The sequence below is a fragment of the Nicotiana tomentosiformis genome, chromosome 1 (assembly GCF_000390325.3).
Source record: "Nicotiana tomentosiformis chromosome 1, ASM39032v3, whole genome shotgun sequence".
Taxonomy (NCBI): Eukaryota; Viridiplantae; Streptophyta; class Magnoliopsida; order Solanales; family Solanaceae; genus Nicotiana; species Nicotiana tomentosiformis.
The window spans coordinates 154887941-154914166 of NC_090812.1; the positions used below are offsets into that span (position 1 = coordinate 154887941).

Below are 26226 nucleotides of genomic sequence, written 5' to 3' on the forward strand. Positions count from 1 at the left end.
TATGTACAAACGTCTCTGTACCGATCCTTCAGACTGTACTAATTTTGCTCGTGACTCGTGAGACCTAAGTAACCTAGTGCTCTGATACCAACTTGTCACGACCTAAAATTCTCACCTTCGGGACCGTGATAGCGCCTATCATTTCCCTTGCTAGGCAAGCCAACGTTAGAACATAATTAGCCATTTTAACAAAATTTTAAAATTTATTGATAACAAAGAAACAAATGCGAAAATAAAGTATGAAATAAGGTGAATAATCCATAATAATCGCGATGTCTAAATACCATCCCAGAACTGGAGTCACAAGTGCACGAGCTTCTAAAATAATACAAATAAGGGTCTGAATAAAATAAAGTTGTCTCAAAGAAAACACACAGCTAAAATAAAGTAGACGGGAACTTCAGAACTACAGACGCTGTGTAGTTATACCTCAAGTCTCCTCTGGGTAGCTGAAATCCGAGCAAGTCTATAATACGCCAATGAGATCAACTCCGAAATCAGCACAAGAAGTGCAGAATATAGTATCAGTACAACCGACCCTATGTACTGGTAAGTGCCGAGCCTAACCTCGACGAAGTAGTGACGAGGCTAAGGCAAGTCGCTTGCATTAACTTGTACGCAATCATAGTAATAACAACAATAATAGAAATACAACAATTATCTCATTTCAACATTTGAAACCAACTCGGCAGTCATCATCAATTATTATTTCAATTAAATTCCATTGCGGCGTGCAACCCGTTCCAACAATATAAAATTAAAAATAAATTCATTGCGGCATTCAACCCGCTCCAACAATATAGTTAAACAACTCTTCAATGTAAAAATACTCCAATAAATATCACATTTAATAAGAAATTATTAGGCAACAAAGCATACAATTATTATGATTTATTTAGGAAACAAGTAATGACAAGTAGCAATTAATAGTGAAAATTAAGGATGAATTAGGCATTCTACATATTTAATATGCTAAATTTCAAGTAGCAATTAAGACTCATAAATCAAATAAGCATGTAACAATTATTGCATGAAATAAAGAATTAATATTTGACAAGAAATATGAGAGAAATGATTATTATAACAATTAATTTGTGTCTTAAAATAATTTATGATGTTTAAATAATTATGCAAACGATTAATTTGATGACGTATGGACAGTCATCACCTCACCTATACGTCGTTCACATGAATTTGACATAATAAACAATTCAAGGGTTTTATTCCCTCAAGTCAAGGTTAACCACAATACTTACCTCGCTTGTAACCAAATTCAAGAATCCAACAAACCTTTGCCTGTGAATTCGTGTTCGAAATCCTCAAATCTAGTCATAAATAATTCAATATACTCAATACAGATCGTATGAATTAATTCCATATGAATTTACTAATTTTCCAGATTAAATCCAAAATTTATCTCAAAAAATCATCAGTGGGAATCACGTCTCGAATCTCGGAAAAAATATACGAAATCCGAACACCCATTCCGAGATGAATCCAACCATACAAAAATTATCAAATTCCGATGTCAAATGGACCTTCAAATCTTAAATTTTCGTTTTTAAAAAGTTTTACAAAAATTTTAATTTCTTCCATCTAAATCCGAAATAGATGATGAATATAGATATGGATTTATGAAATATAATTACTTTTGGTTATAGAACACTTACCCAATTCAAAGTCGTGAAAAATTCCCTTGGAATCGCCTAAATCTGAGAATCAAAACTCAAAAATGAGTAAAAATGGCTAACTTCCGATTTTATGGGTTCTGTCCAGGCCTTTCCGCATCTGCGGACACTTGACCGCATATGCAGATTCCGCTTCTACGGAAATAGGGCCGCATCTACGGGCTGGCACGCTTCTGCGGATAAGAGTCCGCTTCTGCGAAGTGGTGTCCGCTTCTGCGCAAGGCTGCCCCTTCCCCATTTCCCGTTTCAGCGACGCGTGGGCTGCTTCTGCGGCCGTGCTTTTGCGATAGCCCGTCTACTTCTGCGAGTCATGGCTCACTTCTGCGAGCTCGCACCTGCGGTCAAAAATCCGCATGTGCAATTGCACCAGAAGGCCAAAAATTTCAGATTTCCTTAAGTCCAAATTTTGACTCGTTAATCATCCGGAATCCACCCGAGGCCCCCGGTACCTCAACCAAATACACCAACAGGTCCTAAAACATCATACGAACTTAGTCGAGACCTCAAATCATATCAAACAACATCAAAATTATAATTCACACCCCGATTCGAATTTTTGAGTTTCAAACTTTTCAATTTACAAAACTTGTGCTGAAACATGTTAAATAAATCCGGAATGACTTCAGATTTGGCACACAAGTTACAAATGACATAACAGGCCTATTCAAATTTCCAGAATTAGATTCCGACCCCGATATCAAAAAGTCAAATCCGTGGTCAAACTTTAAAAATCTTTAGCCTTTAAATTTCTAGTTTCCGTCAAATAGCCATAACTTGAGTTAGGGACCTCCAAATATAATTTCGGGCATAGGTCCAAGTCCCAAATCACGATACGGACCTACCAAAATTGTCAAAATAGTGATCCGAGTTTGTCTGCTAAAAATGTTGACCAAAGTCAACTTAATTGAGTTTTAAAACTCTATTTCATATTTTAATCCATTTTTCACATAAAAACTTTTCGGAAAAATTTACGTACTGCGCACGCAAGTCGAGAAATAATGAATAGTAGTTTTTAAGATCTTAGAACACATAAATATTTATTAAATTTAAAGATGACATTTTAGTTCATCACAATTATTAACTTGCCTTTTATGGAATATGGGGAAGCCCAGATATTTGCCAAAGGTAGATAAGGCTTGGATGGATAAGCTGGTAGAGTTAGCCTCCATCTGGTGGGGTTGGCAGTTGGCATAGAAGAAAACTCTTGACTTTGTGAGGTTAATTTTTTGGCTTGAAGCATGATTAAAAGAATTTAAAGTATTGATTATTGTGGAATAATTTTTGGGTCAGCCCTGGCAAACAAAGTTAAGTCATCGGCATAGAACAAATGAGAGAAATTTGGGCTAGACCTGATGATGCTGATTGGGCACTACTCCTTAGTGTGAACAGCTTCATCAATTAGCCTAAAAAGTCTTTCCATACACATGATGAACAGATAAGGAGATAGAGGGTCTCCTTGTCTTATGCTTCTTGATGGTTTGAAAGAAGGGGTTTGGTCTCTATTAACCATAATTGAGATGGGGGAAGAGCTTACGCAGGATAAGATGAAGTTGATAATATCAGTGTGGAAGTTGAAATCATGGAGAGTGTCCCTGATAAAGGACCACTCAATCATGTCAAAAGTCTTTTCAAGGTCAATCTTTAGGATCATGTGAGGTTCTTGCCTCTCATTTCCCAAAGTGGGTGATATATTCCTGGACAATAATAGCATTCTAAGAAGTTCTCCTGTTGGATATGAAGCTGCATGACTAGGACCAATTATATGAGTCAGGTACAACTTGATTCTGTTCACTAGGATTTTGGTCACAGTTTTGTAGACAGTGTTGCAGAGACCTATTGTCCGGAAATTTGTTAGCATGGAGGCCTGGGGGAATTTTGATATGAGTCATAAGACGGTCTCATTCATTTTGGGGTGAATTATTTTGGATGAGAAGCAATCTTTGTAGAACTGGATAACATCCTTACTCACAATGTCCCAGTACTTTTGGTAAAAGAAGGGGTGCAATCCATTAGGACCTGGAGCTTTAAAGGGCTTGAAGTATTTTGGATGAGAAGCAATCTTTGTAGAACTGGATAACATCCTTACTCACAATGTCCCAGTACTTTTGGTAAAAGAAGGGGTGCAATCCATTAGGACTTGGAGCTTTAAAGGGCTTGAAGGAGAAGCTTGCTCTTTTGATCTCACTGTCTCTGAGAGGAAGTGCCAGACTGGCCTTTTGAATTATAGACAATGTATGACTCTGTGAGTTTGGACTAGAGGTAGGGATGGGAGATTGGGTGTGTGAATAGGTGTGGAGAGCACTGAAGAATTTGATAATGGATTCTTTGATTTCATGGGGCACATGCTGCCAGTTATCAGCCTCATCTTTGAGTGAGAGAATCCTATTTCTCTTCCTTCTGTTTAAAGTAGAAATGTGAAAAAATCTGGTATTCGCATCACTATCAGAGAGCCAATTGATTCTGGATTTCAACTTCCAGAAATCCTCTTTATTTTTTAGGATTGATTCTAGTTCCTCGATTAAGGTATTTTCTAAGTTCAGGAGGAATTGACTAAACTGGTAGTTTGGAGATTTTTGGATACTGGCAATCCTAGTCAACAACCTCTTCTTCTTATGGTATATGTTACCGAAGATGTGTTTGTTCCAAATAGTGACATTAGTTCTGAACCTTTGAGATGAGGGAAGTAAAGTGGAGTTAAGTGGGAAGGAGTCCTGAATGAGGCTAGGGAAAGTAGGGTGACTGCACCACATTGACTCAAATTAAAAAGGCCTTGTGTTAACATTTTGGGGGCCATTTTTTTAGCTTAACTAGAAGGGGAAGTGATCAGAGTGGTTCCTAGGTAGGTGGGTTACTGAGGCTTTAGGAAATTCAGAAATCTAATAGTTATTAGCAAAACACCTATCAATTCTTTCAAGGATTAGGTTTGTCCTATTCCTATATCTTGTTTGTCCAGGTGTATTTACTACCTTTCTAACCTAGGTCAACTAATCTACACTGGTTAATGCAGTTCCAGAATAAGTTGCTTCTTCTTGTGTTAATGCAATTTCTACCAAACTTGTCTCTTGCTTTTAAAACTTCATTAAAATCCCCACCTACAAACCAACTATCATTTATGCTATTTGAAATATCTATCAGGTTTCCCCCAAAGAGTTTTCCTATCCTTTAGATTATTACTTGCATAAATATTGGAGAATAACCAACGGATGTTAGAGGGTAGTACCTTGACCATTGCATGGATACCTTGGGGTGTGACTGATACTTCATCCACCTGGAGGATATTTTCTTTCCACATGATGACGATGCCTCCAAAGTGACCCACTGCTGGAAACTGGATATGCGTGTCATATTGTATTTCATCTGTTAGCTTCTTGTGGTCTGCCATCTTTGTCTTCAGTAACACTAACATAGCTGGCTTGTGCATTTTGATAATCTATAAGCAGTGTCTCTTGAACTCCACATTGATTGTCCCTCTAACATTCTATATGATAAAGTTCATTAGGGGGTTGTAGTTTGTTTGTGGAGCCATTACCGATGCCTTTTCCTTCCCCTGGGTAGGCATCATTTCCTTTCTCGTTGTTGTTGGTATCTATGATCTCATCATTTGAGTCAACGTCAGCAATGGTTTCAGCACTCCATGGCTCTGATGAGAACCCAGGCTCAATCCAATGCCCTCACTGCCTCCAGCCATATGGAGTCTGTCCTTAGTGGACAATAGGAGCTCTGGTTTGCCACCTCTTTGTTGGATTCCTCTCCTTTGAGTATCTCTAGTGCCTTTGTGATCTTCCCCCGAGATATTCCCCAGTAGTGGTGATTGTTGTTCCTCCGGTGCTGAAGACGAAGGTTCCTGCTGAGGCCATGGTTCTATCACTGAGAAATATGGCGTCGCCGCTCGGTCTGGTGCTGGTGGGTCTGGGAAGAAGGGGATCAAGTTGAAGATTTATTGCATTTGGTTGTGCACTCATGGAGCATCACTGGTTGGCTGCAGTGGATTGAAGCTGCTCTACATAATCATCGATTGCCAAAGTTGGGTTCCAAATTTAACCAAACCCCTGTTTAGAGCCTCCATTGTTACCCTTTCTAGATGATTCGGGTTTTGGATGATGAGGGTGATTGGATGATTTTCCAACTGAAAATTGTAGCACTGTCCCCGAGTGCCACTTCTAGTCAAGACGTCTGTGAGTGGTCTGGTGGCGGCGGGGTAGAAGTCAAGATGATCGGGGGTTTGGTGGGTTGGTCCATTTTTGAATTTTTTTTCTTTTCCCTTTTTTGGACTAGTATTAATTAGAGGGGTTTGAGGGTAATTAAGGGTCATCACTAGTATCAGAGTTTAATCATCACCCGTGCTTTGGGTTTTGGAAACTGTGTCTAATACCTGAGATATTGAATTAAATGTGTATCCGGTTGAGTTGACGAAAAATGTCAAATCACCTGAGCTTTGGTGGTTTCTCATACACGGCACTTGAGTATCCATAGAGGGTTTTTTTGCAGAATTGTTTGGTAGGGGTGGTGTAGCTCTGTAGGGGCATCATTGGTAATGGGGTTATCCAAGTAGGTATGGACCCTTGTGAGGGAAGGGGTAATTGGATTTTGGTGGGTCGTGCTTTGTTGACTTGACAGGCCCCCACTTGTTTCCTTTGGGCCTGCTGCTCTATTTTCTCTGGGGGGGGAGGGGGGCATTTGAACTAGATCTTTTGAGTTTGTAGGTCCCTTTTCTTTGATGAGAGTTGGGTCTTCACCTGCTGGGGCCTGGTTTTCTCTTTGTGCTTGTGTTGTGTTGTTCCCGCATGGGCTGTTCTCGGGTGGGCTGGCTCATTGAGAGGGGGGTATTCATCTTTGGGTTGTGATTTGTGTTAGTAGGGCGTTCAAAATTGGCATGTATGGAGTTAGTCTTAGATTTGTATCGATATGTCTTAGTTTCAAGAAGCTTACCGGAACTTGCATAGAATATTTTGACTTGAATCCCCCTAGTTGGGGTGGAATTTTTCCTATTTTTTCATGTGGCTTTGAGGTCTGGCCTTATGGTGGAGGGTGTCCCTAGTCCCTTCTTCTGGGGAAGATAATTGTTTTTCATTCCTCTCCTTCATAAGCATTGGCTCTTGAAGATGAGCATTCAGGTTGGTCCTGGGTTGGAGGAGGGGACCTTGTTTGTGGGTACACAATTTAGGGTGTGTCCCATCCTTCCATAACATGTGCATAGGATACTTTTCCCTTCGTATACCACTGCTTGTTTGTGGTCCCCAATAGTGATGGATGTTTCTACTGGTGTTTCCAGTGGTACTTGTTTACAAATTCGCGCGTATCTGCCCCTTAATGTAGTTGATGTGCACGTATCAATTTTGAGTAGTTTTCCTAGCTTTCTCCCAACCTTCTCAAGTATCTCTTTGTCGTAAAATTTAGTTGGCAGTTATGGCAACCGCACCCATATAACAGTAAATGATAGTGTTGCCTCTTGTTAGACAAATTTTGGTTCTCACCTTTTGATTGAGAGAAAGTATCCCAATAGGAACCATGGTCCTTGGTATAGTGCCTTTATCAGATTCTCCTCTTTTTTAAATTTGACTATAAAGAAATCCCATCCTAAGTCAATCAAGATTAACTGTTCGGAGGCGTTCCATAGGTCAATTGGTTTGGATCGAAGGAGATGATGTGACATTCTTCTACCAAAGATTTTGATAATAATTGAGAAACATCATGGTTCATATAATCGAGTTGTATCATCTTGGGAGAGAATGATTGGGCTTAGATTTTCCTTGCCTTTTTCATCTCTTTATGTTGTGCCAAGCTAATTTGTATAGTATTCAACTTGGGTTGTGTCCTTCTCTTCTAGAAGCATTTCCCTATAGGAATGCGCTGAGTTAGCGTCTTCCTTCATGAGGTTAATGTCCGGTGGTTCCGGGGGTATGTTGGGTGGTTTGATTGTATTCTCTATTCTATGTGTAGTGAGATGTGAGAGTTTCTCTCTTTACTCATCTAAAATGTAGAAGAATGTATATTACCTTTATATATGGCATAACAATACAAAATTAACATCACACATTGATACTTAAATGATATAATGGTTGATAATCTATTAAATTTGTGAAGATTCACGAGTAGAGGAATTAAAATGGTAATTTTATTAAATTAAAGGTTAAATCTACTCAATCAAATATCACTGAGTCAAAATCGAAATTTTTCCGGACTAAAAGCACAAATTTCTAAAAATAATATTCTATCTTTTGACCATTTGGTCCCCTGATACTATATTGTGAAATAATATTTGCGCGCTAAATTATGGGTAAGGGTAGAATTTTTACACTATTAGCTAGAGATTTCTAATTTGAACGTTGAGAATAAAAAATATTGATAGGAAACACTTATTCTTTAATGGGCTTTACATGGTTGGAATACGAATTAATTGGGACCTAGATACCAGACATCGGTTGGAAACAAAAAAAAGTTAGGAAAAATTACTCGACACAATAAATATATATACTGTATTTATCATTTATAGCCATACTTTTAAAAAATTACCATTCGTAGCTATATTTGAATTTTATAGCAAATCCACCTGAAAGTATTGAAACAAGAGATCAGTTATTTTGAACTGAAATATGAGAGCAACAAGCCCTTGTAGCTTAGTTGGTTACATCACTCGCTTAGTAAGTGGATGTCTTGAGTTCGACTCTCAATAAGAGCATTTTATTTTTCTGTTTTTTTGTATTTTGCCTTGCTCAAAGGAATACGGCAAATTATAGTTACGTATGCTAATTAGACTCTAAACTATAGTGCACATGTTGTATCTTCTATATAAACCCCTATAATTAGGCAAATTATAGTTACATATGGTAATAGACTCTAAACCAAGGGTGGCAAGTGGGCCGGTTGTTTGGCCTGATTTTAGTGGGCCTGGGCCGGTCTCGTGGGGCGGTCCTATGATTTGGGCCCGCCAGGGACCAGGACCGGACCGGTCCCTTAGCAGGCCAAACGATCTCAACGGCTATATATATTTATTTTTTTAAATATAGCCGTTGGCTATTTATAAAAAAGTCATTTAACCCCTCCCCAATCTTGTTTTAACCTCAAACTTTTTATACATTTAATATATATACTATACTATACTATATATACATCTTATATATTATATATAAATTTGAATATATACATCTTATATATAGTATATAAGATGTATATATAGCTTATCGAATATAGCTTATTACTTATATCGATATATATATATATATATATATATATATATATATATATATATTATACATTTAATATATATACTATACTATACTATATATACATCTTATATCTATATACTATATATACATCTTATATACTATATATATTCGATATTAAATATTGAATATTATATATATATATATATATATATATATATATATATATATATATATATATATATATCTCATATCGATATACTATATATACATCTTATATACTATATATATTCGATATTAAATATTACAACAACAACAACAACAACAACAACAACCCAGTAAAATCCCACTAATGGGGTCTGTGGAGGATAGTGTGTTCGCAGACCTTACCCCTACACCAAAGGAGTAGAGAGGCTGTTTTTCGAAAGACCCTCGGCTCAAAAAAAATAAAAAGACAAAATGACAAAATGACAAAAAGAAAAAAATATTAGTATCACAACAATATTAAATATTGAATATTAAAATTTAGGTCACAATTCTATAATAAAATTTACAAAGTATTGTCTTAGATATTTTTTTTTAACATCCTTTTGTCTCTAATATCTATTTAAATTTTTATAAAAAAATATATATATTGGGCCCACTTAGCCCGTTTAGCCCGTAGGCCGGGACCGTTTAGCCCGGGACCAAACGGTTCCGATCCCGGTCCCGGGCCGTTCCCTACAAAAAGCCCGTTTGACCCATTTAATTTGAGACCGTCCCGAGGCCGGGACCGTTTGGACCGGCCCATTTGGCCCGTTTAGGCCCGGGACCGGCCCACTTGCCAGCCCTACTCTAAACTATAGTGTTTTATGAAAATTACTCAAAAGATTACCAAAAAAAAAACATTTGGTGCTATATTGTGAAAACATAAAACAAGAGGGGTCAAAAGAAAAGAAAAAAAGATAAAACAAAAAACAGCAGCAGTAGTAGTAGGTCTAACAAATAGTAGTATATAGAATCTTGAATGTGGACATGTTAACTACTGCTAAGAAATTAAGTTCAGTATATATGAAACAAATTTCACTGGTGTTTTCTAAACCTTCTTCTTCCTTCATTTCTTCATCACCTTTTTTATCATTTGGTTCCTCAATTTCTATATTCACTATCCCCTCCACCAATCCAGGTGGCACTCAATTCTTGAATTTGAACTTTCAGTTCAGGTTTGTGTTCTGCTCATTTCTTTTATATATTCTTTGTTCCAAATTTTCATTTTTATTTCAGTTTAAGATTTTTGCATATTATCAATTTATCATGTGTTTATTTCGGCACCTTTTATGTGTATTTTGTTCAAAGTTTTCATTTTTGGTTGTGGGTATTCAAGCTTTTAGCTCATAATTAATTTATCATGTGTTTTTTTTCGTTCAAGTTTTTCAGTTTTGCTGATTATCAGTTTATCATGTGTATTTCCCATTTCTTTAACTTGTTTTGTTCAGAGTGTTGATTTTTGGTTGTGGTATTTATTTATTTTTTTGCGAAGAAGCTTGAGCCTTGACATAACTGGTAAAGTTGTTGTCATGTGATCACGAGATCACAGGTTCAAGCTGTTGAAATAGCCTTTTGCAGAAATATAGGTAAGACTACAAATGACCCATGTGGTCCAGCTCTTCCCGGATACCGCGTATAGCGGGAGCGTAGTGCACTGGGCTACCTTTTTTTGCATATTATCAACTAATTCATGTGTTTGTTTTGGCACTTTTTCTGTGTATTTTGTTGCAGAGGTAAGCAAATGAATAAAAAGTCTACTCCTGTTTAGTGGTTTAAATTTTTGGATGAAGCAGTTTATGTAATTTAACATGGTACCAGTGTAAGCATGGGTTCGAATCCGAGCAGCACTGTCCGATGTATATCTAATACAAATAACTCATTGAATCACCTAACACGTGAAGTGGAGTGTTGCAAACTTAAATAAATAATGAGAAGTAACTCTGCTCGAGCAATTTAGAGGTTTAGATGAGATGGTTTGCACAATTTAACTTGTTTTATCATTTGGTGCAGTTTTAAACCATCCGTTTCATGATGTTAGGCATTTTTTTAGACGTAGAATGACTGTTATGCGATCCTTTGCGTGAAAATGCAGATGGATGTATAAACTTTAGAGGCTGTTGAAGGGTCCAAATTTAATTTACTTTTACTTGTAATGGATAAAAAAACAGAACAATGGCATCTCACGTTGTTGGATATCCTCGTATGGGGCCCAAAAGAGAGCTTAAGTTTGCGTTGGAATCTTTTTGGGATGGGAAGAACAGTTCCGAGGATTTGGAAAAGGTGGCAGCTGATCTTAGGTCATCCATTTGGAAGCAGATGGCTGAAGCTGGTGTTAAATATATTCCGAGCAACACGTTCTCATATTATGACCAGGTCTTGGACACGACTGCTATGTTAGGTGCAGTTCCACCAAGATATAGTTGGAATGGTAGTGAGATTGGTTTTGATGTATACTTCCCGATGGCTAGGGGAAACGCCTCTGTACCTGCCATGGAAATGACAAAGTGGTTTGACACCAACTAGTAAGTGACAACCGTTTCATTCAAGTGTTTTTTACAACTTAGTGAACTCTGAAATCTGTTGCATATCACTGTGTAGTTGAAGGTTAATATGAGATTCTTGTTCTCGGATGCAGCCACTACATTGTTCCTGAATTGGGACCAGATGTTAAGTTCTGCTATGCATCTCACAAGGCAGTTAATGAATACAAGGAGGCTAAATCCGTAAGTTTATGCCTCATACTAAACGTTTTGACTTTCTTTCTTGTTGCAAACTATGTTGCTCGGACTCTATGAAAATGTCACTGAGAGTGTGTCGGATCCTCAAAAAGTAGTGCATTTTTGGAGGATCTGACACGGGTGCAGCAACATTTTGGAGAGTTTGCACAACATAGGTTGCAAAGGTATATCTATATAAATGGTACAAGATGTTATATAAGGGGTTCTCAGCCTCACAAGCATCAAATATGCCATTGCAATGAGATCACTTTATGGGTGGTTCTTTTTATTTTTTATTTTATATAATCGTGGTATCCGGGCCAGCTTACACGCACCTCGACTAATTCCACGGGATACCTACTATCTCCCACCAACAACAAGTACCAGGTAATTTTGTTCACCAAGGTTTGGCAGATGAGAAGAAATCATCTAGTGTTTTTCTGTCTCCGCTGGGATTTGAGCCTGAGACCACAATTTTCAGGATTATTTACATATTAAGATAGGAAAACCAAAAAGACTGTGATGCATAATTCGAGGATATACCGAAAAGGGCAACTCTGCTGAGAGGTCCGATGAGCACTTTGTATCATCGGTATCAGAGTAGAATTGCACTTAGTAACCCCTATTTTGTTGTCTTGATTGAAAACCATCTTGATATGGTATTGACTCGTATTTTCCTAGTATAACTGATAGCTACATGTCAGTTGTTTTAGTTTGTTCTTCCAATTAACTGAATCTTTAGGAATTATTTGATGTGCCGATATTGGTTTCAACCTTTTTTTTCCGCAGCTAGGTGTTGACACCGTCCCTGTCCTTGTCGGTCCAGTTTCCTTCCTCCTGTTATCAAAAGCAGCAAAAGGTGTTGAAAAGTCGTTTCCTCTTCTCTCACTGATTGACAAGATTCTTCCTGTTTACAAGTAAGATCAAACAAATTCCCCTTATTTATTATTTATTCCTGTATATCTATCTCAAAATGTTCACCACAACTGCCTTATATCGTGCTGCTCATTTAGGGAAGTCATTACTGAACTGAAGGCAGCTGGTGCGAGTTGGATTCAGTTTGATGAGCCTACTCTTGTTAAAGATCTTGATTCTCATCAATTACGGGAATTTTCTCATGCCTACTCAGAATTAGAGTCATCACTTTCTGGTTTAAACGTCCTCATCGAGACGTACTTTGCCGATGTTCCTGCTGAAGCTTTCAAAACAGTGACCGCTTTAAAAGGTGTGACTGCATTGGGGTTTGATCTAGTTCGTGGATCGAAGACTCTTGATTTGATCAAGAGCAGTTTTCCTTCGGAAAAGTATCTTTTCGCCGGAGTAGTTGATGGGAGGAATATATGGGCTAACGATCTTGCTTCTTCTCTCAGCACCTTGCAAGCTCTTGAGAACATAGTTGGAAAAGGTAATTCGTTATAACTGCACTTTTATAGGTTGAATCGTGAAATCTGAGTCCACGTGATTTCCTTTTTGTTCTCTAGCTTTTCATTAGGGAATTTAACGGCATAGAATAGGCACCAAAAGATCTGTTTCAAAATTTGAAGTATTGCAGTCGAGCAATTTCGGCTGTTTGGTTATTCCATTATCCTTTGTTATCACCACATTTATCTATACAACGTTAGTCTTCCAAAATTTGGAAGACTTTCTACACTTTTGGTCTGCATGTTGATTTTTAGACGTGTACCAGTAAAGTGAATCCTTGGTTTGCTCTTTGCTTTATCTCGAAATAAGGAAATAAATGAAATTAGTGAAATCTTTGCAACTATATATAACTATTTCTATAAGTGAAAATGATCTTAGTCCATGCATTATTGGAAGCATATGAGTGATGTTTTTGGGCATTTCTTTTCCTCAGACAAGCTTGTGGTCTCCACGTCCTGCTCGCTTCTCCACACTGCAGTTGATTTAGTGAATGAGACTAAGTTGGATGAAGAAATTAAGTCATGGCTTGCATTTGCTGCACAAAAATTGGTGGAAGTCAATGCATTGGCAAAGGCATTAGCTGGCCAAAGAGACGAGGTATTTTACATATTTATGTTAATTATCTACATGGAAGATTTATCATCATTCTGGATTAGGCAAAGATAAATCTAGAACATAATCGGATTTAAATAGTAATGAATCTTTAAATCGTAATATTGGTCATATTTTACAATGAAGTTTCTGTCTGCAGGCGTTCTTCTCTGCTAATGCTGCAGCTCGCACTTCCAGAAAATCCTCTCCTAGAGTGACAAACGAGGCTGTTCAGAAGGCTGTAAGTATATTTAGGTGTTCTATAATTTATATCGATTTTATTATAGTTTAAGCTGTTTGGAATTATCGACTCATAATTCGCATCTCATGTTCAGGCTGCTTCTTTGAAGGGCTCTGATCATCGCCGAGCCACAAATGTCAGTGTAAGGTTGGAAGCTCAACAGAAGAAGCTGAATCTTCCCGTTCTTCCAACCACTACTATTGGTTCTTTCCCTCAGACGTTAGAGCTAAGAAAAGTTCGCCGAGAATACAAGGCTAACAAGTTAGCTATTTACTTGTGCAGTTACTCTTTTTAATATTGTTATGGTTTATGTCTGCATGTTAAATTTTTGGGCTGCCGTAAAAGATAATAGCGGGCAAATGTATGTGTTTTGTATATTAAGTATAATATACATAAATATACATATAATATACATAATCAGTGTATATGTTTTGTATATTTGGGCTAGCGCCCACAATTAATTTCTGCCGACGGGCCAAAAATAAAAAACCCCTAAAAAAATTTTCCTCTGACTATTGAAGGATCTCGGGGGAAGGATATGTCAAGTATATAACAGAGGAAATCAGCAAAGTAGTCAAACTCCAGGAAGAGCTAGACATTGATGTTCTTGTGCATGGAGAGCCGGAGGTGAGATATAGAAGTCAAGTAATTGTCTATATGCTTATGTCAAAGAAGCTGAGAACATTTAAATTTCATCATCAAAATGCAGAGAAACGATATGGTTGAGTATTTTGGGGAGCAATTATCTGGCTTTGCTTTTACAGCCAATGGATGGGTTCAATCATATGGATCCCGCTGTGTTAAGCCACCAATTATCTACGGTGATGTTAGTCGCCCGAAACCAATGACCGTCTTTTGGTCTTCACTGGCACAGAGCATGAGTAAGCGCCCGATGAAGGGAATGCTTACCGGTCCTGTTACTATTTTAAACTGGTCTTTTGTTAGAGATGACCAGCCGAGGTTCGAACTCTTAAGCTTGAACACAATAGTCTATCTTTCTTTCCCGCCGCACTTTTAGTTTAACTGATTCGTTGTTGTTTTTTTAGGTTTGAGACTTGCTATCAAATTGCTTTGGCTATTAAGGATGAGGTTGAAGATCTTGAAAAGGCTGGTATTAATGTCATTCAGATTGATGAAGCTGCTTTGAGAGAGGGTTTGCCTCTTAGAAAATCCGAGGAAGCTTTCTACTTGAACTGGGCTGTACATTCATTCAGGATAACCAACTGTGGTGTTCAAGACACTACACAGGTCCATATTCACTCTAAGTTTTCATTATAAATATAATTATAAGTATGTGCAAAAGTATCTTATGTTAGCTTCTTCTTCAAAAGTTCTCTTCCTACATCAAAATATCTATCCTGGATAGTCTATGTATTATCCTACTAAACTAGCTCCCGAAATTCATGCACCCCTTCACTCACAGACAGGGGCGGAGCTAGCATGTGGGATACGGGTTCGGCCGAACCCAAGTAGCTTTGGTCCAAATCTTGTATTTGTCTTAAGAAATTCATTGAATATGTACAAAGTAACACTTCCTCAAATCCTTGCTTCGCCTCTCCTCACAGAGCAGGAAGAAAAAGGATAAGAATATTAGAAAAGTTTAAGGAACATAATGTTTCCCATGTCCAACGGTATTGAAACAAGGGGATGGAAAGACTCATAAGCAAATCCATATGTGTGAAATTGGTGCTTTTTTCCCAATAATTGTCTGATAAAGCTAAGAGCTCGGTAGAGCCGGGAGGTGTTTTGTGTTATTAGGGAAGTTTTTTTCTTTAAGGTAGTAATTTTCTTCTTTACCTCAAAGCTTTGTTGCAGTAGTTAAAGCGTAGCACATGATGTGTGGGTTAGGCGCATGTCACGAGTTCAATGATTTTTAAGTAGAGAAGGGTAGAGGGGTAGGTTATTAGCCACCGAGTTTCAGACCATACGCCAGCTAGCCTTGCTGGTTTATTAGTAAAAAAAGGTGTGTAGAATTTTATCTTCTTTTATATGATTCTGATCATTGTTGCCATTTGTTGTGACAGATTCACACCCACATGTGCTATTCAAACTTCAATGACATCATCCATTCAATTATCGACATGGACGCTGACGTGATCACGATCGAGAACTCCAGGTCAGATGAGAAGCTTCTTTCTGTTTTCCGTGAAGGAGTGAAGTATGGTGCTGGCATTGGCCCTGGAGTATACGACATCCATTCGCCAAGGATTCCATCGGCAGAAGAAATTGCTGATAGAATCAGCAAAATGCTTGCAGTTCTTGATACCAACATCCTCTGGGTTAACCCTGATTGTGGCCTCAAGACGCGCAAGTATACTGAAGTTAATCCCGCTCTCAGCAACATGGTAGCCGCTGCTAAGCTTCTCCGCGCACAGTTGGCCAGCACCAAGTGAGATAGTCGATCCAAAGATAAGTCCTCTTTGAAATTACAAGAGCAGTTTTACTTTTATGTGCAAGAATCAGGGAGAACACTATTCTCCAAGAAATAATATGTAGGCTTAGTTCTGGCAAATTGATATTTGCTATATCGGCTTCTTTAATATATGCGCTTTGTATGTTCTTCATAACATATTTTCTCTCCTTTATATGATCCTAAAACTTAACACACGTATGTACTTGATTTTTCCCTTCAAACGGGTATATAGATATCTATCAATCAATCGATCAATGAATCAAATCCATAAGTTAAGATTTTTAGTTTAAAATTTCGGATATAAATAACATCCTTGAGAATGACTATCTGTGCACTTGCCTCGATTTTCATTGACATATAAATCTCCAACCAAAGTAAAGATATTTCCGCTAAATATGAGACCTAATGTAAGTTTAAGAAGAATATCCATACCTTAATCTCAACTAACTATTATAACCTGTATGGATCCTTTACTTTGTTTGTTGTATTTTCCAATAAGTGTTGTAAGCTAAACCTATTTTATTTTTCAAGTAATTAGTATCACCTTTTATGGACGATTAGTTACATTATTTTTTGGTGACTCAACGGTAAAAATTCAATTATTAGCAGTATAGTAAGAGTGGCACGTGTATGACATTATCGACTCCAGGGACCATGCCAGCACCACATTGCACTCCCTCATGGAACACAGAAAGAAGCTTCTCATATGGCATGAAGTTGTTATTGATATTCAAAAACTTAGAAAATGATAACACCTGAAGATGACTAAATACCACTGAAAATGATAATCCTAGACTTATAATGTGCACACATAAGGAAACTCGTGTTACTTCTCATATTAAGAGTGCAATAAAATATGATTCAGAACAAAAAGCAGAGCGGCAAAAGAATTAAAAATCAGAACAGGTGTACCTCTTAAATAAGCTAGCTTGGAAAGCTTAAGCAATGTTCTAATTGTGGTGCTTTCACCTTCTGCCATTCCATTGGATGCGATTTCTTTGGCCAAGGTAAAAGGAAATTACATCATATTGATAACAAGTGAAATAAATACTCACTTCTAACTTCCCGAGTGAAATTGTGGTATCATATTAAGCAAAGAAGGATCCTTTGCTGAAACGTCTATTAGTAACTCTACAGTACTTGCATCAAACGAGAAGTCCCTTCCACTCATTTCCTTCAAAAAAGTGTTCATTTCACTAATTTTGCCACACTTGAGAAATCCTTGCACAATAACATTGTAAGTGCAGTTGATTGGCGAACAACCATTGTGCTCCATTTTTCTTAGCATATCTTTAGCTTCATCTAACAACCCTTCTAGACATAGTCCATTTATTATTGTAGTGTATGTAATCACATTGGGAAACAATCCAATCAAAGAAAGCTTCTCAAAAATAGCATGAGCTTTTTCGAGCTGATCATTTTTGCACAATCCGTCAATAATAACAGTGTAAAGTTCAATATCAATATCTTCTCTCTTTTTTTCCAACTCATGAAATAGCAACATAGCTTTCTCAACAAGTCCATTCAGAAAATAACCACGGAGCAAAATGCGATTAGTGCATAAATTAGGTTTGAGCCCTGTAGATTGCATCTCAACAAAGAATTTTTGCGCAAAGTCAGTTCTTCCAACATCAAATAGACCTTGCAAGATAGTATTGTAGGTGAAAATGTCAGGTCTCAATCCATTTTGAGAAATTTCATGAAACAAATGCAAGGCCTCATCCAATTTCTTTTTCTTACGGTATCCATTTATTAATATGTTATAGCTAAAAATGTTAGGCTCAATGCTCTTGTCAATCATGGAATCAAAAATTCTCCTTGCTCTATCCATTTGACCGCGTAAGCAATATCCATCAACTATCACACTGTAGGTGACCACATCTGGCTCTACACCTTTTTCGATTATGTGTCTCATTACCTCCTCGGCATCTTCAACTTTCCCTTCTTTGCATAGTCCATCGGTCACTATGGTCAAGGTTTGCACATTAGGATAAATATTAATATTTACCATTTCAGAGAACAAAGTCCTAACCTTTTCCCACTGACCAAACTTACAGAAACCATCAATCAATGAACTATATGTGACAACATCTGGAGGAATGCCTTTTTGTTTCATTTCGCTCAAAAGGCTAATAGCAGCATCCATCATTCTATCCTTGCAAAGAGCATCTATAACAACGTTATAGATTCTAGTGTCTGGCTTGATGCTTCATTGTTCCATTACTCTTAGCAAATCGAAAGTTTTTTTAGTATGGCCCCTTTTGCTAAGCCCATTCATGACTGTCAAATACGTGACTTCATCAGGCTCACAAATATTCTCTCTCACCAACTTTTTGAACAAGTTAACCGCATCTTTGATTTTATTTTCAGTAAAGAGTCCCCTTAGTAAGGTGTTAAATGTGATAACATCAAATGGAATGTCATTCTTCAAGTAAATGGCTAGTACTGAAAATCCGCAGTCAGAACAATGCATTAGGCAATAACTGTTAATCACTGTATTTAAGATGAAATCATTAATTGGGATGCCTAATTTCCGCATTTCTCGAAAAAGGGAAACAACGGCAGAGTAATGCTTCGTATTTACCATAGTCTTTAATAATTTGGAGAAGTCGAAAACAGAAGGAAGAGGCTGCGTTCTGACCATTTGACGAAAGAGACTCGGAGCATCATCTAAACACTTGACATTCTCAATATTGCTATGAAAAGAAGAACAATCTCTGATTATAAATTCCGAACCAGAACGGGAAATAGCAAAAGATGAGCTAAAGGAAACACCATTGCAAGAGTAACGCAGCAGAGGAATTCTTGTCATCTTCAATTTGGCGGATGGTGCTCTGCTCTATCTCGGTATGCCCTAATTTTGCGTAATCTATGTATGTTTGATTATCATTATAACATTTTAAATTTTAAATTATTTATATGAACAAAGCGGGCAAGAAAGACTTTTGTGGATATATGAGAATAATTTACAAATTGAACTATAAAAACATATTTCTTATTGTTGCTTTTTACTGTAAGAATGAGAAAAAGCAGTTACTGGCTTTTGCATCTATACCCGATTTTTGGGTCACAATTGAATCTATACCCACTTTGCAAAAAAGTTTGCAAACGTACCCACTTTACGATCAACTTCAGACTTATCGGGTCTGAAGTTAAAAAAAAATTAGTCTAAAGTGATATTGCACTTCAAATGCACTTAAGGCCAAATAGGTTTGAAGTGCAACCGATGGTTTCATGCATTTAAATGCTAATAAGTCTGAAGTGAAAAATTGCACTTCATATGCACTTAAGGCCAATAAGTCTGAAGTAAAAAATTGCACTTCAAATGCACTTAAGGCCAAAAAGTTTGAAGTGCAACAAACGTTTTCATTCACTTAATGCCAATAAGTCTGAAATGAAAATTTGTACTTCAGATGCACTTAAGGCCAAATAGGTATGAAGGGTAACCAATGGTTTCATGCACTTAATGCCAATAAGTCTGAAGTGAAAAATTGCACTTCAGATGCACTTAAGTCCAAAAGGTCTAAAGTGCAACAAACGTTTTGCTACACTTAAGGTCAATAAGTCTGAAGTGAAAAATTGCACTTCAGATACACTTAAGGCCAAAAGGTCTGAAGTGCAACAAATATTTTGCTACACTTAAGGCCAATAAGTCTGAAGTGAAAATTACATTTTAGATGCACTTAAGGCCAAAAGGTCTGAAGTGCAACCAACGTTTTTATGCACTTAAGGCCAAACAGACACGAAGTGCAAATTGCCCAGAAACAGAAATTTGTTCGTCGAATTATAACAATCCAATATATGATTTAATACCTAAATCTACTCCAATTGAGCTCAAATTTGAAACATAACCTCCAAATATCATCAGGAACAAACCTCAATCATCAATTTGTCAAAATAACAATAAATCTAATTAACCCATTTTGCAATTAAGAAAAAGAAGAAGAAGAAGAAACCTTAAGCAATAGTATAAACAATAAAGTGTCATAACAGCTCACCATTGTAAAACATCATAAACTATATTAAAATATGTTTACAACTACCATATAAAATCATTGTCACAAGAAGAAGAAGAAGAAGAAGGAGGAGAAGCAGGAGAAGCAGGAGGAGGAGGAGGAGAAAACGAAGGAGGGGGAGAAAGAGGAGGAGGAGAAGAAGAAGCAGATGAAGAAGGAGAAAGAGGAGGAGAAAATGAAGGAGGAGAAAGAGGCCTCAAGTTATTTAAAAGGTGGGTACATGTTAAAACTTTTTTAAAAAGTAAGTATAGGTTAAATGAGGGTGACCAAATAGGGCGCCCCGTGTAATTTTTACCAGTCAGGGACAAAGCTATATTGGCCCAAGGGTGGTCAACTGACCACCCTTAGCCGAAAATTATACTACGTATAAGGTAAAATATTACTTATTATTGATTAAAAATAAAGTCTGAACACCCTTACATAACCCACTAACAATAGTCTGAATACCTTATTGAATTTTCTGGCTTCGCCACTGCTTGCAGTTTATCTATATGCGCTACCATTCATACACTTACAATTATTCGATTATAACTCTTTTCTATCCTATTCGTCCTTATTTTTCTTCTGTACCTTACCCTTTCTCTGATGATACTAATATATAATTGATCTCGATTAATATATTATTTTTTATTAAAACTAAATGTTTTACCATTATTTAAGAAAAGATGAATCAAATTGATACGAGTAAATTTATCTCGTATTTATTTCATTATGATAATTAATGCATGCCTAGTTTAAACGGGTTCTTTTTCATATATTTGTTCTCCATTGAAAACTAAACTCGAATTACTCTTGGACACACATTTAAGTAAGATATCTATTTTTTCAATTCAATTGAAGCAGCATTGTAATTACATAAAAGTCCCAAGCCCCAACTACAAGGTTGCATGCTTGATTAATTCCTCTATATAATAATTATGCCCTACGATTTGCACTCTTTTTATTAGAAGTCAATTTTAATTCTTAGAAGTTTGTGTCACAAACTAAGAGGCTCATTTGATATGCTGAACTTTTTATCATGTTAATTTATTTATCATACTAAGGCTTGATATTTCTATAAACTCTTTTAAGTGTGTATAAGAATAAATATTTTATAATTGAGTACTCAAAACTCAAAAGTTCCCATTTTAACGGACTCTTTAACTCCACTCCAAAAATTATTATAATTCCTATGTTAATTGGTTCGATGATGCCCCCTAACTCTTTTATTATTTCCTTCTCCCTTAAATAAATTAATTCTCCTTGTATATTGTAAATAGTTAATGGTGTCATCTTAATTAAAATTTCTAAAATTTTAGAAACATTTATATGGTACTTTCATGAACCTATAATTAAATTATTATATACCTTATTATAAATTATAACTTAAGTTTATTAAAATTATAAATAGAATGGTCCTTTTAAAAATTAATCACAAAGTTTATTATTTTTATTATAATATAATGTGTATTAAGTATATATTTAAGTTACATTTTATAAGTGGTAAATAATCTTTTAGGATTGTTTTTGCTGAACGACAAAATATTATTAATACTTAACTAGTGACATTACATGGGAGTGATGTCTCATTGGGAGCATCCGAAATACAATTAAGGTTGTCAAGTTCAGCCAAGTTATTTAGTACATTAGTAGATACTAGTCTAATACTTAGTGCTCCAGTTCTGTCTTCATGGTGTAGTTTCTAAAATGTATTAGGCGGGTAGATTATTATTGATAGGGGAGTGGTGCTTGACTGCTTGGATTCTTCTGTAGCCAAAACATGTGCAACTTTATTTCCTTCTCGAAAGTTATGCCAGATCATTGGATTCCCCATTTTCTTCGGTAGTAACCTGCATTCATTAACAATGTTAGTGTAGAAGGAATAGTTGTTATAGCAAAGCAATTGAAGTATCTGTAACATCAGTTTCAATTTCCAAGCTATGAAAATTATTTGTTTGTGCAATATGAAGGCCATTCTTTAGTGCAAAAGGTTCCATGTAGGTTGAGGTGTAGCCATAAGAGGACATATGATAGCCTAGAACCCAGTCCCCAGAGTTATTCCGAAAAATGTTACCAATCCTACCTTTTTATAACTACCTTTGAACACCTCATCAATGTTGAGTTTTATGGGGGGGGGGGGGGGGGGCACTTTACAGCTATTTGGGTGACATTGTTGTTTTGGTTTGGTGAGTTAGTGGAGTATTTGTATTTCATGCAATGCATGGCGACAAAAATTAAGGGTGAGTAGGTTACAGAAGCTATTGTAGTGGTTGTTATTCCTATTGAGCTATAGGTGCCAAACGGCGAAAGAGAAGAATTCATTCCAGGTGAGATTTAAGTGGTCAATATTAATAGGCAAGTCTTTGAGATTAATGAGTCAGTGGTCAGAGTTGAGGTCTAGAGTTTGGTTTTGTGAGATTATTTCTTTCCAAAAGGATTGGGCTATTGGACATTTGAAGAGTATATGGATTATGGATTCATTAGTTCCCTTACATATTGAACAAACCGTACCAATATCTAAGCCTATATAATGAAGATATGATTTAGTATGTAGGCGGTTATGAGAGCATTGTTGAGTTTTTAAACTTAAATGTAGCTTAAAAGAGGGTGAATGGAAAATGATGAGAAATTGAAAATACTTGAGTTTTCCCCCTTGACAAAGGGACATGGTCCCATATTGGAAGAGGAAAAAGTTTTTGATGGGTATATATATAACTGCTCTTCTTCTAGCTCTTAAAGAGTTAAGAAGAAGGCAAGTCTCGCGTCGTCGCTCGCTCGGCTTCGGCTATTGGACATTTGAAGAGTATATGGATTATGGATTCATTGGTTCCCTTACATATTGAACAAACCGTATCAATATCTAAGCCTATATGATGAAGATATGATTTAGTAGGTAGGCGGTTATGAGAGCATTATTGGGTTTTTAAGCTTAAATATAGCTTAAAAGAGGGTGAATGAGAAATAGAGGAAAATTGAAAATATTTGAGTTTCCCTCCTTGACAAAGGGACATAGTCCCATATTGGAAGAGGAAAAGGATTTTGATAAGTATATATACAATTTCTCTTCTTCTAGCTCTTAAAGAGTTAAGAAGAAGGCAAGCCTCGCACCGTCGTCGTCGTCGCTCGCTCGGCTTCGACTTCGGATTTGGTCGATTGACTGATTAATTTTTTGGACCAAATTTATTTGTTAATAGTAAATATTAACAGAAATGTTGTTAAATATCCGTTTTTTTGTAAACGAAAAATTAATATTAAATCCAACGGAACAATATATGCCCTTCGCTTTTTGTAAAAGCCATTTGCGTTATATGCCCTTCGCTTTTTGTAAAAGCCATTTACGTTATTGCCTTTTTTTACACAAACAACCCTTCTAAAGAGTTGCACCTCTTCAGTTTTGAAGAGTTGCACCTTTTCAGTTTGAGCTCAACATTGGCTATAAATACCAGTCCATTCTTTCAGATTTTTCATACGAATTTTTGAGTTCTCCTCATTTCTTCTGCATTGTTTTAACTACAAAGAAAGCAACAGTAAGTGTGATTTGCTACCGATCTTTGTGTTCGCTGAAACACTAGAGTTTGAACTATCGCTACACCAGTGTGTAATTCGCTCTATCCTAGGAGGAAATAATCCACAACCTTGGGTACTAGGAGGGGAATAGATTCCTTAAGAAAACACTGTGAATTCAGTGGGCTCAGATTAAATCTTGTTTCTTTTACATTTCTCTTTATATGTTATTTTATCTTCTCCAGAATTATTTTACAAATATAATTTTCTATCAAGCTTAAGGAATTTAATATTTTCTGTATTTGTGTTATACTCACTGCTCTGAAGACTAAAACCTTTGTGGTTTTATACTCCATTTGAGATTAAAATCTACGTGATTTTAACGTTTTTTTGTGTCATTCTTTTACAGAAATGACGAATGACAATGGGAACCAGACTGTTCCTATGGTGACTGCCAATGCATCGACAAGCCGAACAACACCAGCATTGGCACCGGCAGAAAAACTCGAAAACATTCTTGGGATTAATTTCAAGCGGTGGAAGCAAAAGATGTTCTTCAATTTGACGACTTTAAATCTGCAGAAGTTCATTAAGGAAGATGTTCCTATTCTGCCCGACGAAACTCCAGAAAATGAACGCTTTCTCGTGGCTGAGTCGTGGAAGCATTCTGATTTTCTATGCAAGAATTACATTCTTAGCGGACTGGAGGACGATCTGTATAACGTCTATAGTAATGTGGAAACGTCAAAACAATTGTGGATAGAGCTTGAAAGGAAATACAAAACGGAAGATGCCGGGTTAAAGAAATTCGTTGCCGCTAAATGTTTGGACTACACAATGGTAGATAGCAAGTCTGTTATTACCCAAGTCCAGGAATTGCAAGTGATTATTCACGATCTCCTTGCTGAAGGTATAAATCAAATTAATACTAATGTTGAAAGTATTAATTATATTATTTTTACTAACAGAATTTTCATTGAAGGTCTTATCATCAATGAAGCATTCTAAGTTGCAGAGATGATTGAGAAGTTGCCTTCTTTGTGGAAGGACTTCAAAAACTACTTGAAACACAAATGCAAGGAGATGTCCCTTGAAGATCTCATTGTTCGGTTGAGAATCGAAGAGGACAACAAAGCTGCTGAAAAGAAAGGCTGTGAAAACTCAACAATAATGGGAGCAAACATTGTTGAGGATAGAAAGAGGAAGAAGGCTTCTGGACTGAAAAGCAACCCAAGCAAGAAGTGGTTCAACGAAAATTGCTACAACTATGGAAAAGCTGGACATAGATCTGCAGATTGTCGTGCTCCAAAGAAAGACAAGAAGAAGGGTCAAGCGAACATAGTCGAAAAGCACTAAGATGTTGATGACTTATGTGCTATGCTTTCTGAATGCAACTTGGTGGAAATCCTAAGGAGTGGTGGATTGATTCTGGAGCCACTCGCCATGTTTTTGCTGTTAGAAAAGTGTTTGCTACATATGCTCTTATTGGACCCGAAAAGACGCTTTCTATGGGAAATTCTGCAACAGCCAAAATTGAAGGATATGGGAAGATATTTATAAAAATGACTTCTGGTAAGGTGGTGACTTTGAACAACGTCCTTCATGTTCCCGAGATTAGAAAGAACTTTGTCTTTGTTGGACTTCTTGTTAAGAACGGGTTTAAGTGTGTTTTTGTATCCGATAAGGTTGTAATAAGTAAGAATGAGATGTTTATAGGAAAAGGTTACCTCACTGAGGGTTTTTTCAAGCTGAATGTAATGGTTGTTGAGAATAATAATAAAATTTCAGCTTTTTATTACTTACTTGAATCAAATGAATTATGGCATATACGTTTGGGTCATGTCAATTATAAAACCTTGCAGAAAATAATTAATTTGGAAGTATTGCCTATGTTTGAATGCGACAAATCAAAATGTCAAATATGTGTGGAATCTAAGTATGTTAACCATCCTTATAAGTCAGTTGAAAGGAATTCAAATCTTTTAGACTTAATTCACACGGATATTTGCGACATGAAGTCAATACCATCTCGTGGTGGAAAGAAGTATTTCATAACTTTTATTGACGATAGTACTCGATATTACTATGTTTACTTACTTAATAGCAAAGATGAAGTAATAGACACATTCCGGCAATACAAAAATGAAGTTGAAACACAACTTAACAAGAAAATCAAAATGAGAAGAAGTGATAGGGGTGGTGAATATTAATCTCCTTTTGAAGAAATATGTTTAGAATATGCAATTATGCATCAAACAACATCCTCTTACACGCCCAATCTAATGGGATTGCAGAAAGAAAGAGTTGTTCATTAAAGAAGATGATGAACGCATTGTTCATAAGTTCTGGTTTGCCACAGAACTTGTGAGGGGAAGTCGTTCTTACGTCTAACCGGATACTAAATCGAGTACCCCATAGAAAAACACAATTCATTCCATATGAAAAATGGAAAGGAAGGAAGCCCA

The 26226-nt window shown here is 36.6% G+C and overlaps 2 protein-coding genes and 1 pseudogene across 2 annotated transcripts; 2 read left to right on the forward strand and 1 right to left on the reverse strand.

Moving 5' to 3' along the window:
* The first annotated feature begins 9845 nt into the window (after positions 1–9845).
* On the forward strand, positions 9846–16456 carry LOC104088570 (5-methyltetrahydropteroyltriglutamate--homocysteine methyltransferase-like). The gene is made up of 12 exons (XM_009593269.4): positions 9846–10053; positions 11047–11400; positions 11514–11601; positions 12385–12512; positions 12609–13000; positions 13451–13614; positions 13769–13849; positions 13944–14110; positions 14371–14476; positions 14559–14809; positions 14896–15097; positions 15874–16456. Exons 1-12 carry the CDS (start codon positions 9866–9868, stop codon positions 16240–16242), a joined length of 2490 nt encoding a protein of 829 aa, XP_009591564.1. The 5' UTR covers positions 9846–9865; the 3' UTR covers positions 16243–16456.
* Positions 16457–17074: 618 nt separating this feature from the next.
* LOC104088567 (putative pentatricopeptide repeat-containing protein At1g12700, mitochondrial) lies at positions 17075–19112 on the reverse strand (annotated as a pseudogene).
* A 105-nt stretch (positions 19113–19217) lies between these two features.
* Positions 19218–24782, forward strand: LOC117274730 (uncharacterized). The gene is made up of 4 exons (XM_070175317.1): positions 19218–19406; positions 20328–20490; positions 24171–24643; positions 24744–24782. Exons 1-4 carry the CDS (start codon positions 19218–19220, stop codon positions 24780–24782), a joined length of 864 nt encoding a protein of 287 aa, XP_070031418.1.
* Positions 24783–26226: the final 1444 nt, after the last annotated feature.

Excerpts from the sequence above, each read along its gene's own strand:
- LOC104088570 (XM_009593269.4), top strand. The coding sequence starts at position 9,866 with ATGTTAACTACTGCTAAGAAATTAAGTTCAGTATATATGAAACAAATT. Across the intron at positions 12,513-12,608 it reads AAGATTCTTCCTGTTTACAA|GGAAGTCATTACTGAACTGA; the intron begins GTAAGATCAAAC and ends CTGCTCATTTAG. Across the intron at positions 14,477-14,558 it reads TTGTGCATGGAGAGCCGGAG|AGAAACGATATGGTTGAGTA; the intron begins GTGAGATATAGA and ends ATCAAAATGCAG.
- LOC117274730 (XM_070175317.1), top strand. The coding sequence starts at position 19,218 with ATGAGAATAATTTACAAATTGAACTATAAAAACATATTTCTTATTGTT. Across the intron at positions 19,407-20,327 it reads ATCAACTTCAGACTTATCGG|AAGAAGAAGAAGAAGAAGGA; the intron begins GTCTGAAGTTAA and ends CATTGTCACAAG. Across the intron at positions 20,491-24,170 it reads GGCCTCAAGTTATTTAAAAG|AAATGACGAATGACAATGGG; the intron begins GTGGGTACATGT and ends ATTCTTTTACAG.